This window comes from Triturus cristatus, chromosome 3_1 (assembly GCF_964204655.1).
Source record: "Triturus cristatus chromosome 3_1, aTriCri1.1, whole genome shotgun sequence".
In the NCBI taxonomy this organism is placed as follows: Eukaryota; Metazoa; Chordata; class Amphibia; order Caudata; family Salamandridae; genus Triturus; species Triturus cristatus.
Window position 1 is genome coordinate 822,835,100 of NC_140583.1, and position 21,919 is coordinate 822,857,018.

The 21,919-nt window shown below is 40.3% G+C and overlaps 1 protein-coding gene across 2 annotated transcripts in view; it reads left to right on the top strand.

Moving 5' to 3' along the window:
• The window catches only part of CERKL (CERK like autophagy regulator), a 261,424-nt gene that overhangs the window by 101,030 nt on the left and 138,475 nt on the right, over positions 1-21,919 (top strand). For both annotated transcript variants that reach the window (XM_085645188.1, XM_085645189.1), the window contains exon 5: positions 7,859-8,001. In XM_085645188.1, coding sequence (XP_085501314.1) covers positions 7,859-8,001 — 143 coding nt within the window. The remainder of the gene's footprint in view (positions 1-7,858; positions 8,002-21,919) is intronic.

A 21,919-nucleotide genomic window follows, 5' to 3' on the forward strand; every position in this document is an offset into this window, starting at 1 on the left:
GCCCGTATTAGGATTAGCCAATGGGGTGAGATGACTGATGTGGTAAGAGTGCATAGAGGGGTTAGACAGGGCTGTGTTTTAGCCCCTCTTTTATTTATTATCTATATTAATGGGCTACACAAGTCCCTGGTTTCTCTAACATGTGATGTTCCCAAAATAAAGAGCAATTACCTTCCTGCTCTGCTATATGCAGATGACGCGGTCCTTATGGGCCGCACCCCCAACGCGTTACGTATTCTAGTGAACGGTTTCGTCGACCATATGGACTCCTTGGACTTAAAGACCAATTTTAAGAAATCTTTTGTCATGTCCTATGGCCCAAAGAATCAACACATTGGAAGCATCACTGTGGGGACATAGAGACTGGGGTCTACTAGCAGCTTCCCGTACTTGGGAATGGTCTTTGCTGCGAACAACTCCTGGAGTGGGCATATTGCCCACTCCAGGGGTAGGTTCTCAAAGGCCATTAATTCCATCCTAAGCCTTCCCCGCCCTAAAAGGACGGGCACATTGGCTGCCACTTTAAAAATATATAAGGCCCAATGCGTTCCGGTTGCAACATATGGAGCTGAGGTTTGGGGAACAGCCAGATGTCCGCACATCCTTGCAGAGGAAAATAGATTTTGCAGGAAGCTCCTTTGTGCCCCTATCTCTTCTCCACATTACATTTGTCATAAAGAATTGGGGTTGCACTTCATTGGGATTTTATCCGTGCTCGCCCCGCTCTTTTTTGGCTGGCTATTTGGAAAAACCCTGCTGCTAAACTGACTAGGGACATTATAGAGGATTGTTTATGTTGCGATAGAGGCATGTCCATCCCTTAGCTCTCCGGGGTGCAGAGCGTTCTTGGTAGTGTGAACTTCCAAAATGTTTTTTCTGATCCTACCACCATCCAGCTCCCACCCAAGTCTGTACTTAAACAAGCTCTCTATACACTGTTTAGTGATGAACGGGCTGTGAGAGAGTTCGTGAAATCCAGTGTCACTAGATACCTAGCCCGTAATCTTTTAACTTTTTCTATGCCCAGCTACCTAACTCTCCCAATGAGCCACTGGGAGCGAGGCCTTTTATTTCGCCTTAGGGCTGGCACTATTAAATATGCTCTGAGTTTCCCGCTATGGAACTATAACGATCAAATTGCCGAGCCGTGCCCATGTGATTGCCGGAGTGACCAAACAATTTTACATTTCTTATTTTTTTGTAAATTCTATATTAAATATATTAAATGGTTTTTAATTCCGTATTTTTAAAAATTAAAACCGATTAGCCTGGATCTTGCACTTTCAATGATATTAACCCTGGATGATTTTGAATTTGTTTTCCGTGTGGGTTCCTTTTTAAAAATTGCGGTTCGTGCTCGTTTAACTATGTCTTAGAGCAAGAATGAACTGCTGTTTTATTCTGTAAATACTTGCATATTGTATATTTGCAATGTTAATTGTATCTTGTGCTTTTATGGATTTTTATAATCCGAATAAAGTCTTTTGAACTTGAACTTGAACTTGATATATATATATATATCGGGCCCGTTGTCAGGTGGTGCGCAAAGCCAGCGGAACCACAGCCGGACAATTAAATCCAAAAATGAAAATCCAATAAGGCGCACACTCGAAATGATGATTTGCTCGTGCAGAGTTTGTTTTGCTCAGTTGCTACGCATATCGACAGTAACACTGTCTTGATCACAGTGTTACTGTTGAAACGTGTAGCAACTGAGTAATAAAAACTCTGCACGAGCGAATCATCATTCCAAGTGTGCGCCTTATTGGATTTTCGTTTTTTGAGATATATATATATATATGTCTATGATCCATGGGAAAATGACTATCTTCTTGTCACATCCAATGAAGAGGCAATTAAATTTTTTCTTCAGATGAAGTGGGTCAGTTTTTTATGCACTCTAACGTGATAGACCTATCAGAGTTCATTCTTAAAAATACTTTTTCCTCTACAAGAGAACATTATTTAATCAGGTACGTGGTCCAGCAATAGGTTCCAGGTTTGCCCCCTCTTAGGCACACCTCTTTGCTATGTTGCATGAGAGGGAGCCTGCCTGGTCCTGGTCTCGTTATAATTCCTAAAATGTCGTTCATTGAGTTAGGTTTATTGATGATATTTTTATGATTTGAAAAAGATCAATAGAAGAGCTTCAGTTATATTGTCAATAGCTTAATGACACTTCCTTTAATGTTGCATTAAGTGTAGAATTTAGTTCAGACCGAATTTTTTCTCTAGAGCTATTTGTGGATAATATGATGTTGCAATCAAAAATTTACAGAATATCTACTTTAGTAAATTCTGTTCTTCTTGGGAAATCTGGACATCCTAACAAGCAAAAGAGAATATCCCATATGGGGACTCATTGAGTTAGGGCATCTTGAATTATTTGTGTGTCGTTTTTTTTGCAAAATTAGGTTCTGCTGTATTTGCCACTTAATCCATCTGCTGCATAATCTGCAGATTTTATTTAAAATATTGTTTTTCTAGCAAAAATGTTTCAACTCAGGGGTGGGGGACTGGTGTCCTGCCAAAATACTCGAAATGGGCCAAAGATATGGACAATGCCATGATAGCAGAAAAAGACGTGTTTAAGCATCGAGGGTGCCCGGCAAAGTCGGATCATAAATGGGCAAAGTCGAATGTATCCAGAGGCGGTATTTGTATCTTCCCCCTCAGTTTAACTAGGGAAAAATGTTAATGACATTGATGCTTTTCCTATCTCACATTATAATGTGCTGCGATGTAAACATGTGCAAATGCCTTGTTTGTGATTTGATACTGCTGAGTGATCCTATGACCTGTTATTATTTCATCACAATTATTTAATAAAAATAAAATAAAAAATATATATATTTTTTCAAAAGTTATTAAAAATGCAGTGACACGTGTTGCAAAACAGTGACAGATACTTTACAGATGTTGACTGGTCGCATTTCGGTTGCCTATTGCTATGTTTGGGTGTTAAACTGGTACTAATTAGGTGTAACCTATGCCCAGACAGCTTTAACTTGTTACAAAATGTCAAAATAATTGAGTAATATCATCAGAAAATATGCTGCATTATGCCACATACCTTGCCTTTGCTTGCCGCTTAATTTAGTGAACCCTGCCACATAATTTGTCCCTTCGCTGCTGCATAATTCCAGTGGCCCTGCTTTAAAGGCTAGGAGGAACTATAGCTTTGCAGCAGATTATGAGAAGGAAGAGGGAATTATTTATTTTAAATTCATTGATAGAGCATATCATCATGAGACTGTGAATCATTCTAAGAGACAGGCCAGACTTGCAAATTAGTTTCTTTTTATATGATAAAACACATAATGGAAAATTTGAAGATTTGATTAGATTTATTACTAGACATATTAATGTTTACAACAGTTTGAAGTACTATTGGAAGATGCAATCTCTTGAGAGGGACTTATTGCAAAACAACCCCAGATCACATATAAGTGAGCACCAATTTTAAGAAATATTTTAAGTCCTAGTGATGCCATTAGGTATACCGACAATGTGTATAAATTAGATCAGTTTGGTAGGAGGAAAGACCCAATTAAAGGGTATTTTAAGTGCAGAAATTGCATTTGTTGTAAATTGGTCCTAAATGGTATGAAAGAGTTTAAGGATATCTATCAGACCAGAACTTACAAGTTGTAGTCTTTTTATGAATTGCAATACATTGAATTGTGTACATATTATTGTCTGTATGTGTGTGGGTTCAATATATTGAATCAACTACTCGGAAACTGAAGTTGTGATGCAAAATATCAGTGGGCTTTACATTTTAAATGAGATTATCAGCCATTGAGCACACTTAATTTAATCATTGTGCAGCTTTTATAAAATTGAAAGTAAGAAGTAGAGAGACATTGAAAATTTTAGAAGCGGAGTCGATCGTGAACTGTTCACATTGCTATGAGGAGCCGTTTTTTTAATTTATTTGTATTTGTGATACTAGTGAATTTTTGAGAATATATGAGATGGCCTTATTATGCTACATCATAATTATAATTTTAGTGTTTGAAGAAATTTATGTTGATATAATAAAATATAACCGATACTTAAAAGATAAATTGGATTAAAATGGGGTGGAGCATGAGAATATTTAATCCTAAAGTTTAGGGTTTGAGTCTTTATGAAAAATATTTGTCATGATCAACATCTAATTGTAGATGTTTTTTATATTTTAGTATTGAAGTTTTCAATATTGACACGCAAACGTATGTACAATTTGATTGGAAAGGTTTAATTTATGAACTTGATTTTGTGGTTTATTGTGCAACTGTGAAGATCATGTGCCTGAATAACACCAGTATTTTAATGGCGTGAGAAGGGATAAGGTCAAGGGTTCGAGTCTGACCCTGATTGGGTATCTAATTTTTAAGAAGAGATTTACTATTCTTAGCAAGTATTTTTACTATTCTTAATTTCTTTTTTGATGAGTATTTTTGGGTGCTCTGGCTTTTGTATAGTAAGTTGCATTTTAGAAAAGTCACAATATTCAAATTAGGACTCTTTGGGATAATGAGATTTTGATTTTGGTTCTTGAGGGAGATGAATTTATAGTTAACCTTTAGAGAACATGACACACACAATATGGAGGCACCTTTGTGATTATTACTAGTAGCGCCTTTGAGCATTTCAGCATTTTAAGTCAAGTAACGTGATGAAGAATTGGCTTTAACATGAGAGTGTAAATAGTCATGGTAACAAGAGCATTGTTTAGTTACTGATAGAAGCCAAAAGGATGTCTCATTGCAAGACGTTCCATCATGTAAATCACAGGTATGTCAATTTGGAGGTTAATATTTGAGTTTATTGTTTATTCAGGTGAGTACTTTAATTATTTAAGCTATTCTAATAAGTATGCACTTTTATATATCAGCTTAGAAGTTTAAAAAAAATAGATTAATACGAAGATGCAGCGCAAAGCTTTCCAAGAGATACAAGTGGATAATTATAACTTGAAGACTTCGCAGAAGATTAGGTGAGATGAATGTAAGACCTTTTTTTTGTTCGCGAGTTTACTAATTTGGTAGTTTGTATTGATTATCTTATGTTATATACACTTTGAAGTGGATTTCGCTAATAAAATATAGTGATTGGCATAAATAAGGCTGTGCACTGCCTATTTGGAGTTGATAAGTTTTGTGAGTTGATAATTGGTATTTTTCTGCAGTGATTCTTGTCATTACTATTGTTATTTATGAACTTGGATATGATTACATTGGGGAGTTTAGATATGTATTTCATTTAGAAAAGTTGTGTCTGTTGACTTCTGGTTGAATTTATTGTCTTTTTGTTACTCCTCTCTTGATTAACTTCAATTTTTACTTGACTAAACTCTTTGTACATAGGTTTGAGATTATATAGTTCAATTAGAAACTATGTTATTATTAAAGTACTTGAGATTATTTGTCAGTAGCTAATGAATAGTAAAATTGTCAATGAGAGTATAATTGTTTCATGTATTAGAAAGTATCAGTATCTATTGATAACATTCTACTGTGCCCCTTTATATTATTACTTTTCTTATTTTATATGGGTTTTCATTGTTGTCTGTACACCAGTATTTTTGTAATGTTGGTTGTTTGTGGGTTTTGGGATGTACCTTTTTTCATGATAATTTTGGTAATTTCATAACATGGTCCTGGAGGTTTATATTTTTTTATGTGTGGATAATTTCATAATGTGAAATAATGTGTCTATGTAATGTAATTTGAGATACAATGTGTATATATGGGATTGCTATGTGAATCAATGCATTGAATTAGATTATGTATAATGAAACTTTAAATGTGTTGAATCATTTATAGTTTTTTAAAAGATCAAAACGGTGTATGTTTCTTTGCCAACCTTGAAAAAGCAGGGTGTCTGCAGAACACATGCTGGCTGGCTGTAAAGATTATTTGATGGCAATTTGCGAAGAATAGACATTGTGAAGATACATTGATCCACATTTTTTTCTTTGTGCAGTGTAAGAAATGCATGGACTATGATTTATAATAAAGTACTGGATGTTTATGAAAAAATGTTTTTGTTGGTATCCTATTACCACCAAATTACATCTAATTTTATTGAACAATACAACAATCTCCCTAGCAGTAGCTAAGGATTTGGGAGGTGAAGTGTCAGGCTTTTTCTTGCCTTACCCCATCACGTTTAGCTACATCTATATGTATTTATCCTCACAAACTTTATCACCCCTTGACTAAACTGCACCGAAGTTCAAGTAAACATGAGTAAGGTAACATCTTACACCATGCCCAATTGTGTGCAGATTGGTCAAGCGGTTCAAACATTAAAAGTACGATCCTGAAATCATTTTTCACTCGCCTTTTATGATTGGAATTCTGGGTGACAGCTGACCTGCACACATCTCCAGGTCACGAGGGAGTGGGTCAGCTGCAGCCACTCTGACACCCTTTTCCCAGTTGTAAACAAAATGTAGCAGTGGGTGCAAGGTGACATGCTCCTGTCTCGTTTTCACAATTAGGAACAGGGCATAGGAGAGATTGCAAGCTGATCTGCTTTTCCTTGGTTCCTCTATGCACTAAGTTTACAATTGTGAACAGAATGCAGAAGGAGGTGCCAAGCTGGCATCCTCTCCTTTTTTTTGGTTTTTGCAAAACTTCCCTTTGCCCTTGGGCAAATGGATGTAGAGGGTTCATATCTCCCCCAAACTTAGGCATGGTGAAGGGGACGTCCTTGGGAAAGATGGGTGTACAAGGTTTAAATGTGCCCCTTTCGATGTGGGATTTATATTAAACACCCTCCCCAAGCAGCTTTTTTTTGGCAAACTCTCCAGCAGTGTTTGAGAATATTGTTTTTAGTAGTTTAGGCCAGTGATTAAAGGGTGTTAAAGAAACACCCACAACACCCAACAAACCCCCGGTATGATTTTATTCAAATGGTGCCCACTTGATTGTGGTTATATTGATTGATGTATGTCACTGGGTATGGCCTAATGAATGTGGTTATGTGATAGTGAGTGTGTCTTCATCCACTGGTATTTGCATACACAAGTAATTATGTTTCTGTGGCCATATATGATGTTGTGTTGATGGATGGAGGATTGTGAGTGTGCTATTATGTGAAATATAGTCGGGTATGAAGTAGGGGTGTTGATTGTGTGAATGTATGTATGATTGTGATGGTTTTGGGCTCTAATATACTTAGTACTGTTTTATATATTGTAGTGTTTTTTTTTTTTTAAATAGGTGTGTAATATACGGATTATTATATGCTAGGTGTGGACAAGAGGATTGACTTTGTATGGTATCCATATATTTTTGGTAGATCTGCTCCATGTAAACAGTTCTCAAGCAATGTAAAGAAAGTAATTACTCATAGTTCCCATTTTTGTAAAATTAATTTCCTAATCTATTTTAGAATTTATAGTTTGAACAATGTTGCAATTGATATTATGTAAGAAAAAGGGCCACAAATGTGGCCGGTGCACCTTTCATAAAATGAAGTTAAGGTTTGAGTAAAAACATGGCCTAAATTATTATAGACTTGTCAATTGGATTTGAAAATCAGGTTTGGTGCTTGGCTGATTTAAAATCGGGTTTTACCAGTGAAAGTTCCATCAGGGAGGAAAACCTGTCGGTGAATTGTGGTATGGGGCAAAAGAGAACAGGATGTTAAGTGATTTATCAAAACAAAAAAAAGACGGAAGGCAGCAATTTACCCACTGTGTACTCATGCCGTTCCCTAGTTGCCAACTGTTATCTAATCTTGCGTGACCTATGTGCAGTTAATCCATGTTTTACTATCTATATGATGAGTAGTATTTAGTTAAAGCCTTATGAACGTGGCTAGGTCTAAAAATGAAGGTGAAAATTGTGTTATGTTTCAGATTGATTTGTGTTGGTGGGGATGGATTCACCAACGAGGTGGCCCATGGTCTACTTCTCAGAGCCCAGATGGATGCCGGGAGGAGTACCGGTTCTGATTTCACGCCTGTCAGAGCGTCACTTCCTCTTGGCGTAATCCCAGCAGGTGAGAAGAGACTATTCTGGTTTGCTTGGCCATGCAGCCAACCAATTCTTCCTTGTGCTTCGTACGCTGTAGTCCTGGCTGCTAGAAACTATGTCAACAGTTGGAATAGTCATTAAATAGTCTGGTTCATATAATGTATACAAAATAGAACCATATTCAAATACCATGAGTTAGTGATTAGTTTTTTTTATTAAAGTCTGTGACCTGCGACTGTAACTAATCACCTGTTAGAATAAACCTCATATGGCCTAAATAGAACAAAACCAAATAGATTTTGCGTGTAGACCACATGTAAGTTAAATAAAAGCAAGCTCTCTGTATGCCAGTTGCTTGGCTTTTACTTGATACATTACACTTGGTTTGCTAAAATATATTTCCAGTTATACTCTACATATATCTTTAATTGGTATGAGTTTATTTACTTTTACTTGCAATGAAAATATCAATGCTTCATTGGTGAGCCGCACCAAATACGTTCATCAGATTGGTTTGTAAATAAGAACAGAAATAAATTCTCCCTGATCATCTATATCCAAAATCAAATGTCCTCACTATGGGTCTTTGTCAAGTCTTGTCAGCCAAGAACCAGTTCAATATACTCACTGTGTGAATGACAGACCTACACCAAATATCAATCTTGATGTTGAAAAGATTCATTATCCATGTTTTTCATGAGTTAATTTATGCCTCTTCCTTATTTTTTACATTTCTTTTTCAGGATTATTGTTTTATGCAGTTGCACACACATTGGGACTGATGTGTTTTGCTCTCGCCTTTGTCTGTGTAAAGCTCACTCAGGCTGGAGGAGCTAGAAGCTCCCTTCCACGCCTATTCCATAGATGCATGAAAGCTCCATCCTCCCCTGATGTTGTACTGATCCCAGCACAAGCACTGTGCCAATCAACATCTTGGTAAACTACAGAAAGCATGAAACCATACTCTCCAGCTTGTCTGGAAAGCTCAACCCAGTAGATTATATAATATACATACATCTTGCCTCAGCCATCTACATTGATCTCAAGGTGCTAATTTCAAATTCCGGCAAGGCAGACTTAGCCTACTATCCTTCCGGGGAACAGCCTTTACATCGAGGTTTTTAACACGTTGTGCCTTTACAACACGTTTTTTACCACGCTTATTTTTACCACATATATGCCTTTACAACGCATGCCTTTACAACGGATTTAAGGTACGTTCTGGAAGGGTGGGGGGTTCCACCCACAAATATTCTTTTTCATTATATATAAATATAGATAATCAATGCGTGGTAACGGCATGCGTTGTAAAAGCATATGCGTTCTAAACAAATGTGTGGTAAAAAATGTTTTAAAAATTGAGTACCATAAATCTGGGATTAGTTCCTTAGAATAGTGCTTGGAAATGTCAGAAAGGCAGGTTGAGACTGATAGGATTTTACAAGTCTTCCTGTAAATATGGCCCAGTAGGTTTCCTTTGCCATCAGGTTAGAACCAATTTACCAGCTTATGTTAGAAAGACAGACAGGCATGCATATCTCGTCACTTACCTGGAGATAATGCAAATTTGGTAACTCAGTCCACTCAAAGACTGCCGGGAATGCATTTATTTCGATGTGATTTGCAGAAACGCCTGTTCCCAGAAAGATGCACACACACACAAGAAATATACGCTATTATTTAAAAAGGCTTTATTATTATGTTAGAGCCCTTTTTCAGTGCAGTGTACAAGTAAGAGTGATTACAGATAGAAACATTATGGTAAGTAATATAAAGGCAAGGAAATCTTTGTGTGAAACATATACTGAAATCCCCTCTTTTCTAGCCCTAGCTAATGTCTGTATTAGCACCAAAATCATGCCAAACTTAGAAGCTTCCTAAAATGGCCCACATCATACACATCTGTTCATAATTAAATGTTTTCCCAGCCTGCTGCCTGCTCAGAGGTGCAAGGCCAGCCTTTGTTTGCTATGTCAGTGTTCTTTCGAGATGCAGATATCTGGTGCCAGCAAGTGCCGATGTACGACTTGAACACAAGCGGCAGTGGTGGGACATGTGTTCTATTTGGAATGCTGAAGTTCCACTCTTCTTGAGAGGTTCTTGCAGGGACCTTATATACTATTTCTCAACATTATTCTAAGAAAAAAAGCCTCGTGATTTGTGATTGTAAAGTGTGAATAGAAATGTGTGAATTTGCTCTCAGAATTGTCTGACTACTGGGTTTCTCTTACTTCTGTGTTTCTCTCATCATAATTATGAATATGTAACATACTGATCATTGATATGCTGTCAATGTATAAGAAACATCGCTATACTGTGAATATATTTAATTGAAATAATAAATAAAATAATGCATTGTAACATATATACATAAAAAATAAGAGCAAGAATAAATGTTTGCTTCAAGGGGGCTTCAATGCAGAAATAAGGCAAAGCATGGGACACAAGGCTCTATATAAAAATACACCTAGACAAGCAAACGTAAGCTTAAATGGATACCTCGCCTTCTCAGACCACTCTCCTTCCGGGTAATCCTTTTCTCTCTCTCTCGTTCTCTCTGCTGTCCTCTATTTCTCCTTATTTGCCAGTCAAATTTAAATATGGAATTCTTTTGCATTCCTATTTCTAAATTAAAATTAACCCCATGCCTTTCTAGAAGAGAGTGAACGCTTCAAAACAACAAGAATTAAGCAAGCAAAATCTAGAGGTACAGTCCTTACCAGTGATTCGAAAAAGGTAACTATTTTGCTTAATCCATACAGTCAGCTAAATAGTTAAAATCATTCTAGAACTCTCCTATTCAGAGAGGCTACCAAATATCCAAGACAGACTCCCGAACTCTGTTAGTATCTGTAGAGATACTTTAGTTCCAAAACTGATTTAATCTGGGCATAGAAGTACAAAGACATGTTTCAGTCACAAATCTTGTGATTTGTAAAACCAGAGGATATACCACCATTAAAAGCTTTTTGATATGTACTAAACCCGAATCACAAAAGAGGTTTATCAACCTATTCTGAATTGCAATTAGGAAAGTGGTAAAAGCAGTGTCACCTCGTAATTGTGCATTGGAATAGCTTGGGCCAATGGCTTGGGACCACAACTGCGGTTGTAAACCATTGAAAAGTTACCAAATTCTGGAAATTTGCAAAAGGGAAAGTATCCCTGTTGGACAACTACTCCTTTGAGAGTAGTGTTGTGAAGTAGGTAGATATATAGCACAGCAGCCGTTGTACTAAGATATTCAGTTATAGAGCAAGGAAACTCATACAGGTTGAAATGCATGTCAATGTCATGAAAGCAGCAGGCAGGTGTAGCATACCTCAGTTGCAAAATGGAATGATTGAATCAGGTCCCTTATAGGGCCACATTATCCCCCATTGTTGCAGGAAGTACCATTCAGAGAGTAGCCCTGGGAATGGAGAAAGGAGACCAGGAAAGGATAATAAACCAGTCTGACAATCACTTTACGCATGCTATCAGTGGTGATGGCGCCCAAGAGAGGAATTTGGTGAGGTGGAGGGAGGATGAACACCGTGATGAGCAGGCAGATGGAGTCAACCAAGAACGTCGTAAGTTAAGCAAGGTGAATGTGGCCAACTGAGTATAAGAGTGCAGTTCCCTCACACTGAGGCAGTAACCAAATTGAGGAAAACAAAATAGAGAAGCTAAAATAAGTCTAGAAAAAACAAATCATAAACAACTATAAAACAGCTCTGTAGACAACATGGGACTAAGATTCTCGTGAGATGATGCATCTATCTCGCACTAGTGGACTGAAATACTGGAAAATATCCTAAAACAAGATGGATTTTGTAGAGTGGCTCTCTGGTCCTGTAAATTCCAAAGCTTCTGCTCGATAGCACCCATTGCGTCCTTTCTCATTTGACGACTGTGTGAGATAGGTGACTGGGGCACTTACCTTTGAAAGCCTGACATCCATCCAACTGAGTTCTGTCAGATTTTGCTTTAGTAACATAGATATTAGAAATTACAAAAATTCATTATGAAAAGCAGTATAAGCTGTTATTCACATACTCTTGCTCAACTGCAAACTACCTACTATGTCACCTTAAATTTTTTTTAGATAGTTTCTACAGCTCTTTCTGACCACAAATTCCATGCTGTGTCACAGTGAAAGAGGCTTCAGTTTACACCTACCAATTCTTGCTCTGGCATTTTATGTTCAAGGACAACATTTGCTGTCATCTCACACAGCCATGTTTTAAAGGGAGGAGAAGAAAAAAGTGACAGCCTAAAGATGGATATGGACTGGATGCATTAACTCCAAATGTGGATCACTTGAACTATTGTCTATTGGACCTACTAAAAATAACAGGCCTGTCAGAAGGGGCCCAGGTCATGATTTCTTGAAAAATCATGTGGCTTTACAGGGCAGGTCCAGCATTCCGCATCACCTGGTGCTCTGGCTAACTTACTGCTTCATAATGCTATTTAAGTCTCACCTTGCACTGTCTGGTTGTGAAAGACCTTTTGTGGGCTTACCAACAACTTATAGTGGACTTACACCTCCCCTTTGCTTTCCATTGGTGGCTATATAACCACACTTATTTACTTGCCTCTTGTTTGATGACTTTCCTTAGTCTTCTTTTGTTTGCCCCTCCTCTCGTGCATAGCGTCTTTATCATCATTTTGACTGGCTGACTTATATCCTTTCACTACTCATTTTTTGAAAACTACTTTTTTCTTTTAGGTTAATCAATATATTAGAGTGCACGTGTTTTCCAGGTCTCCTCCGTGCTCCGTGTTGTTAACTTCCTCATGTGCTGTTTTTCCTTTCCTCCCACCATCCATCTTTATTTTTATTTTATCGCCACAGCCCACTCCCAGTTAATCCCACCCCACCCGCTTCTCCGCCGCCTCCCATGTAGACCTTTTTCCTTCACTTTTATTTTGGACTGGCAGGCAGCAAATGACTGCTGGCCCCCCACCTAAAAATACCTTAAGATTCCAGAAGTATTATCTTCTATTTACTTATATTCGGATCAGTAAATTAAAAAAAAGGCACCTGTGTCATATAGTAGGCCGTGCATGCGTGGTGTCATGTGTGCCCTTACTTGATGATGCATATGTGTGCTTGCTTGTAGATGCATCTGTGTGCCTCGGTCATCACACATGCATGCTCCTACGAAATGACTTGACGGTGTCACTGCACCTTTTTTGTTATTATTTTGGTTGATGCTTCAAAGAAAATTTATTTTTTGTCAATGACTTATAGCAATGGCAACCAAGAAAACCAATTGGTCAAAAGGACCTGACCTTTCATTTTGTGGCAGGATATGTACAGGGCTAAGGTCTTGGAACTCCTCCTCTTTTCCTTCTCCCACTACCTACCATTACCACTGTGAGGGCCCTGCAGTATAAAGCCCCACATAAGAATGATGCTCACAAAATGCGGGCCTCTCGCATTTGTGTTAACTCATCAGAATGTGGACCTGCCTTTTGGTGCTTAAAGGTATTGTGGATACAATTTGAGAATACTTCAGGTCAACATGGAAAAGTTCCACATAATTTTCAAAAGGAAGTTCATAATAATTGTGCACCCTGCCATTATATATACACCATGCAACTGAAATATCTGTGAAAGACAGTGGACAGGAGACTAGGTAAAACCAGATTAATAGAAACCTTGATCCAATAATCCACTGTGAAACAGTGAAAAAATCTTTCCAGAAATGTTCAGGTTAACAATGAAGTTGGTAGAGTCCTGCTGCTAGCATAGCATAGGTAAGTCCAAAGATTTTGTAGTGTTGTAATACCAAGCTTGATGTCTGTGCATATGTATCATGAGGCAATGGAAACCTGTACATTGACAACCTCACAGAACAGGACTCAATAATGTTTAGTTCTGTTGACCGAGGACTTCCTCAAGTATCTGTCCAATGCCTAATTTTTTTCAACTTTTAAATGACCCCTTTGATCTCAATTCTAGAGTTTTCAAACCTCTTATACCATCTCTATTCATGATGCACAGCTACATCTAAAAGTGTTGTCTCAAGAAGACATTCTCTTTCAAAAGCAAATTGTAAAGTACAAAGAAGTTTGGCTGGGCTTCAAACACCTGAACCTAAACTCACTGAAGACACAATTCTCTTTTCCGTCCCACTTTAATTATTTGACTCTGGTCCAAGACTGGCTGAAATCACTAATTGTACTGAACTGCTAACCTAAAATCATTGAATGCACTGAATCTCCAGGTATAAATCTCTACTAGTGTGAACATACGAATTTACATAAACACCACAACAGAGTGCTCTGCACCAGCTCTGATTTCTCTGAAATATCAAACATTTAAATCCTGGAAATGGTTTTTACTATGTGGTACAATCTCTAGTCATCGCAAGACTCAGCCCACAGGAATCCTGAAAATGTACCTGATTCAAATGAAAGCAACCCTCAGTGCTGCAGTGAGACTGATCTCAGGAGCAGATGCTCCAGTCACATTATTACAATGCCGGTCACTCTCAACTGGCTTCCAACAGAACTTAGAAGTATTTTAAAGTGACCTGTATTACACACAAGGCCTGCTTTATGGCCTGTACTCATGTTCACCGTAAGTTGTCAGAAAACAGCCAATGCAAACAGCATGCAAGAAATCAATCAAATTGATCCAGGGGTTCTCCAGTTAATGGGAACTATCAGCTGCATCAATGCATGTGTGAGGAGAGCTGTAAGAGTACTTCACCTGTTGAAGATGACCAACAAAGCCCTAAGAAGAAGCTGCAACAGCTTTTGGTGAAGTTGGAATGAAATATCTGTGTAAGGATCCAAGTCTTAATTAAGACCGCATGGGAATGATCACCACACAAAAAGGGTTGAAACGCAACGTGTCATGCCAAGTGTTGACAAGCATCTAGTGAGGTGGCTTTCCAAGGACTAAGAAGGAATGAAAATCTCATGGAACATGTTTTCATTTCAGTAGGGAAATCCACTCTGGTTTAGGCTGATACTTTCCCGTGCCCTGAGAAGGATTCCTCAAATTTGTCTAAAAATAAGGTATCTCTTAAGTTTGATGTCGTTTTGGTCTTTTCACAGTAATGTTTATTTTATTTTGATTTCCTAAAGTATGTTTACAGCACTGATTGTGGTTTAATGATGTGGTTGCAAGTTCTTAAGAAAAATATGTCTATAGGGTATGCACAATTGTACTAGCTCATCTATAATATACAACCCTAAATAATGATGTCTGAATCCGATATATACTTGAAACAAATATGTTTTTTTAATGTGTGTGTATATATATGTGTGTGTGTTTGTGTGTTTGTGTGTGTGTGTGTGTGTGTGTGTGTGTGTGCAAAGTAGACCAGGGGATCTTGTTCATTTTTTAACTGTTATGTGAGATGTTGCACTTCTGGCAACTGCACAAGGGCTACACCCCTACATTCTCCTTGTACTATGTAAATACCTGGCACAAAACCTCAACATATCTGGGATACCCGTTCTCTTCATTGCGCTGAATCCTTATTCCTGCTACCACCCAGGTTCAGAAAACAGAGAACAATCTCCCTATCTTTCTCTGGAATTGCACCCAGAAGTAGGAACTCGATACCCCCAAAGATACGAACAAAACCCCTGATCAAAATTTTCAAGAACAAGATGTCTTACTGATATGAAAATACCTATTAACTTCACTCCTTGTCCCTCTGTAAAAAGAATCTATTACTATTCCTCTCCAATTGTTGTAGATTTTTCTAAGAACATCTTGTATGCCCTAATGTTTGTAACATTCCTGTGATATTGTAAAGCAACCTGACACCCCTGGGTTCTGTATGTTCTACATTAAATTGCTATTATGTAAATAAATAAACCTCAAAAGTGGTCATGTAGAAGTTAATCCTTGAAGTACACACTTATGTCTTAAAGCCACTGTAGTAGCAGTTGCTGTAATCCCGATGTAGGTATCCACGTGTGATTCTTCTCAAAGAAGTATCCTTCCTTTTCAAAGAGGATCTGTGTTTATCCAATGGTCACAAGGGCTTTGAGTGGTTAGGGTCACCCGGACTCATTTTAGGGGACCAGTGCTTATTTTTCTACATCAGACTTTTCGTGAGTGCTTAAGAAGGAAAACCACATAAAGGAGAAAGAAGGAGGAGCAGAAAGATTAAAGAACCATCAACATAGAGACAGCAGGAACCTGCAAGAGTGACATAAAGGAGCAGGGAGTGTCTGTTGTGGATTGAAGAGGCATGAGATGGATTGAAGACTGCACAGCCTAGCTATTCGGCACATCAACATTTAATGGCTCCGGCCTAGGTCTTCTGAGCAGAGCTATGGGCACCAGCACTTATTATTTTACACATTAAAACTGAATTTTGAAAGCTGTAGAGTCCATCCAGCATTCTGGCCTGCTGAGACCGATGATATGAGTAGCATTGAATTGACTAACAATAATAAACATTTGTTATTAGGAGTCAGAAAGGGTTGCCGCCTTTAGTAGAGAAAAATACTGGCCCTTTGTTCACGTTATAAAATTCTGCAAAGGCCCGAACCTGATTCTTAAGTAGAACTGTGAAACTATCTGTATTAATTTTAGCATTCTCTTTCTGGCTTTGTTTATATTAATAATCAGTCAGGGGTCAGCTGCATCTCGCTATTCCGGCTACAGGCTCTCAGAATGCACTGAGGCCAATCATGACGCTGCATGAAAGCAGTGCCAGGATTGGCCTGAGCGCTGGGACTTTGTGCTCCCACGCAGGCTGTGCCTGCTTTCTACAGCCCCAGCAATGCAGCTGGGGTTTCCCTGCGCATGAGGGTTTGGCTAGCCTGAAACGGCCCACAGTGTCATCTCCCTGGACCCGCCCCCAAGACTCGTCAGAGTCCTGGGTGTGGGTCCATGGGGAATAAAATAAAACGATAATAAAATAATAAAACAAGTTTTGTTTTTGTGGATGGTGGCGAGGGCCAGCTCTGCTCTGCCCTAATTGAGGGTCCGTCACGGGCACAGGCTCATGCCCAGGAGGGTCACTCCTTGCAAAAACACTGCATAATCCAGTCCCTGGTGTCTAGGGGACTTTCTGTCTGCCTTGGGGCACATTAGGGGTAATTGCCCCATCTACCCCCCCCTTGGGGGGGAGAAAGACTGTGTCCTTTTATGATGGGAGCATGGTCATGCCGATGGTGGGCAGCCCTTAGTCCTGTACATTTTTTTTTTTTTTTACAAAATGTTTTTGCTATCTGGGGGGGGGGCATAGATTCGAGGTAATCCCCCCCAATTGAAAGACTGATACTTCATTTTTTTGGATTGGGGGCATGGCCATGCACATGGTGGGCAGCTCCCACCCCTAGATTTGATATTTTTTAATTTTGCTTGTCATCCAGTGAGCTTTCTGCCGCCCAGGGGGGACAGAAAGCCTGATGCCTCTTTTTTTTTATGAGCGGCATGGCATGTACATGGTGGGGAACCCTCACTCCTGTGCATTTTTACTTTTGCAAATATTTCCTGGTGTCTAGTAGGCTTTCTGCCCCCACGGGGGAGAGAGGCAGAAAAACTGTTGTTGAATTTTTTGAGGTGGGGCATGGCATGCCAATGGCGGACAGCCTCCACCCCTGCAGTCTTTCCTTAGTGTCTAGTTGGTTTTTGTGGGGGGGGAGGGGAGGCAGATTGGGAATAATCACTCTCTCCGCCCTCTGGGTTGCAGAAAGTCTGCAGCCCCACCCCTACATTATCTTTTTAAAACATTTTACCCCTGGTGTCTGGTGGGCTTTCTGCCCCCCCCTAGAAGAGATAGATCGCAGGTAATTTGTTAGATCCTTCGCACACACAGCCTTACATTAATTAACTATCACAGAACTGCTGTTCCAACAGACTGGCTTCTGTTCCGATGCGTTCTCACTTCAACAATGTCTCCCTGTTGTTAAACACTGGATGGGCCTGCAATGGCTGAAGTTCAGCCTTGAAAAGAGAGAAATTTTTATTGAAGGTGGTAAATAAGATCTTTGGCATGCAAACATACAGTCAGAAAATCTTGGGCCAAGCCTAGCACCCTGTCACGGTGTGAAAAGCATAGGCAGCAAAATAGATAGATTCAGCCCTGCAGCTGGACAATCCAGTATCCTCTTTACCATCATCCTGTAATAACTTGCTGAAAAAACTGTGACCTGTGCTACCTTATTGTAAAAAAAAAGATTATTATTTGGGGTGGGTGACTACCCACCTCAAGGAATAATCACAACCCTTGTGGTGGCAAACCCTCAAAGTCACAAAATTAACCTGAGCTCAGCCCCCTGGTAGCTATGGCACAGAGCAGACCGGCTTGACTTGGGGCAATGTGTAAAGTATTTATGCAGTACCAAAACAGTAATAAAGTTAAAATACAAAACAATAAAATTCCTAAACAACATTAGAAAACTAATTTAAAATGTAATAAACAAAATGACACCAACGTTTCAGAAATATAAAAAGGGAAACTGTGTACATGATTTTTAAAAGTTTTTTCATTGTTTAAAACATGTTTTTATTGTAATAAACATGCGCATTAGACATTATGCATATTAGTCGTACAGTACAATTGTCGTCACACATTTGATACATTAATCATCTCCGGGAGTGGCCTAAGATAGCATAAATTGAATCTGAAATTATCATCATTGCCCCCTAATATGTGTCCAATCTACGATAGTCTTATGTCCCTGTTGTAGCGTGGGCTTTGTCAGAATTCCCTGGTACATCATGGCCCCAGCATTGTCCCTCTATAATTCTTCCATAGGGACCATATTTGTCCCATTTTTTGGGGCATCCTCTGGCCTTATAAATAATTTTCTGCCTCCCATTCCGCTACTGTCGGGGGATGAGGAGCACCCCATTTCCTTGCAGTATGTCTCTTTGCCACCACAGATGCCAGAGCCAGCCATATCCTAGTGTGCCTTGCCCATTCTTCCCCACCTTGAATCATCAGTATTAGTCACTTTGCGCTCATTGGTACCCTCGTCCTAGGGCCCCAGCCATTCTATCTGTCACCCCCTTCCAGTCACTTTGTATCGCCGGGCAGTTCCAGAGATTGTGGTAAAACGATCCCTCTTGTATGCAGTCTCTTACTCACAGTGGTGACTCTGCCCTTCCCAGTCTGTGCAACATGGTGCATGAATAATACGAACGGTGATGGACTTTTAATTGTATTAGTCTGAATCTGGCCCAGATGGCTATGTCCCATGGGCTTTGCAGAGCGTCCACCCACTTCTCGTCGTCTATGTCACCTATGTCTTCCACCCAACCCTATTGAAGCTGTCCCATCGGATCTGGGTAGTTATTAATAAGTTTCCGGTACATCACCTAAATTTCTGTTTCAGGGATGGGGTCGGCCAACAGTCTGTCCTCGAGGGGGGGAAAAATCAGGAAGGAGGGTGTCCTCCTGGATATGCTTCCTAAGCGCGTGACCGAGCAGAAGATAGCGAAATCTCTGCATGGGGGAAAGGTCAAACTCCTGGCTAAGAGTCTCAAATGAGAGCAGGTAACCGTTTCTCCAAACATCTCCCAATCCTTTCCCACTGAGAAAACCCCTGCAGTCTGGATACCTCCTTCAACAGTTCACTGTGCGATAGAGGGGTCATAGCCATCAATTCGGAGTTCCAACCCAGGTATCAATTGGCGTCTATCCAGCTACTCACCGTTGTATCGGTATTAACCGGCAATCCCAGGTTCTTTTTTCCCCCGTATATGCTAATTTTGTGGTTACCAGCTGGCATAGCTTCTCAATCTACCCTTTAGGCCGCTCACGCCGGTCTGCGTATATCCAGTCATGAATTATTAGGAGCTCTGAGGCCCAGTAGTAATTTCTAATATCTGGGATTGCCAAACCTCTGTTTGTATGCCTCTTTGTAATTTGCTTGGGGCTATGCGTGGTGCTCCCCTTGCCACAGCAGTGAACTGAGTTTGTGAGCTACTTGTTTAAAGCAGATTGGTGCTACCTTAAACTGTGTATTTTGTAAGACAAGTAATCTGGGAAGGGACATCATCTTGTATAGTGCAGCCCTGCCCATGAGTGACAGGGGAAGGGAGCGCCAGTGTGCTACGTCTGCCCGGAGGCAGAATAACTGGGGGGTGATGTTTTGCTGCACAAATACTTGCTTGTCTCTAGTGATGAAAATCCCCAAATACTTAAATCTCTCTGGGATTATTGGTGCCACACAGTTTAGTGAAAGCCTTAGTGGGGGTCCCGATAAAGGGAATATTAATGATTTGTCCCAACAGGTCAGAAATGTGCAGAATGCACGCAATGGAGGTATAAGGTCTGGAAAAATTATGGGCTATATCGTTTACATAAAGGGAGATCCGTTCCTCCCAGCTGTCAGATGAGGGTATGCCCCATATCAGCGGGTCTCCCCGTATCCACACCGCCAGTGGCTCAAGAGCCAAGGCAAAAAGAAGGGGTGACAGTGGGCAGCCCTGTCTAGTGCCTCTGCCCATTGACAAGACACCAGAGATCACGCTGTTGACCCGCACTCTGGCTAGCGGGCTTGGTATAGCAGTTTTACCCAGGCTCAAAACTTGTGGCCAAAACCCCATCTGGCTAAAACAGCGAATAAGTATGGCCAATCTATACTATTGAACGCCATTGCTGTATCCAGTGCAATCAGTGCAGTCTGGTGAGTTGAGAGCTCTCTAGTCATATGCAGGACTCCATCCATCCTGCGCAGATTGAGTCTGGTGCTCCTTCATGGCACGAAGCCCAACTGGTCTATGTGTATTATGTCTGGTTGGAAAGTTGTACGTCTCGCCCCTAGGGCCTTCGCTATGACCTTTGTCTAGACATTTTAGAGGAAAATAGGTCTATAGAAACCGCACTAATCTGGGGGTTTACCCATTTTGTAGATAACCACTATCGTGGCCGTTCTTTAGTCTTCTTGGGGAGGGATCCCTCCTCTACTGCCGCTCAGAACATCTCCAACATTGTCCCTGAAATTTTACCAGAAAGCCGCTTGTATAAGTCCATCGGCAGCCCATTGGGGCCCGAGGTCCTCCTGGACTGCAGTGAACACAGGGCCGCTGCTATGTCTTCCTCTGTCAGTTACGCATCCAGGTTATCCCTGGTCTCTCCCGACAGCATTGGGTTTGTGAATTCACTGAGAAGCTCCTCACAGTCAGAGTATGACCTATTACTCCTGGGCTGGTAAAGGTCCTCATAATAAGAGGCAAAGGTTTTTGCTATTGCTGTACTCGTCGTCTATAGGATGCCCTCCTGGTCCCTGACTCCGGCCACCCAAGACCTGTCCCTATCCCTCTTATCCAGTCAGGCCAACAGCTTGGATGCCTTGTCCCGACCTCGTACAGTCGGCACTGCATGGCCAGAGCCTGCTGATTAGCCATTTTGTCTGCCCGGTTTGTCAGGTCCTGTTGCCGCAAGGCTAGTCTGTGCCGGGGATCAGCATTACTGTTCCTTGTCACCTCTCGTTCCAGCCTTAGTATGTCCTGCTCTATTGTCTTACATACCATTTGTTTTCTCCTTCTTTTTCCCACCTATCAAGGCCTGGGCTTGCCCCAGAATTACTGTCAATGAAAGACCTAATCACCCCCTCCCTGTACCCCTGCTTAATGGGAGAACACCCCCCACCACCCCAACCTGCAGAGTGCCTGTCACCCAAAACTGTGCATTTAGCAAATGGAGGGCGGTTCAACACTGACCTACGTTTCAAGATTTTAAATGTAAACACATCTCAACCTAATGACCTCCGGCCATTGTCATGACAGGCTAACTACTGTTCTTTTTCATAAGTAGATATCTCTGGCCCACTGTTCCTAGGGCTCTTTGTCTCATTCGATCCCCCGTTGGGCCCAGCCAAGAAATCTGTTACTCTATGTAGCCATAGGATGCTGCATGCCGTTTATCAGCATTCATCCCTATCCACCTCTGGGTCCGACTGGTGGGCTGAAGACCCCCGGACAGTGCCTTTCTGTGGACTGGCCCTTATGTCAGTTGGTTTCTTCT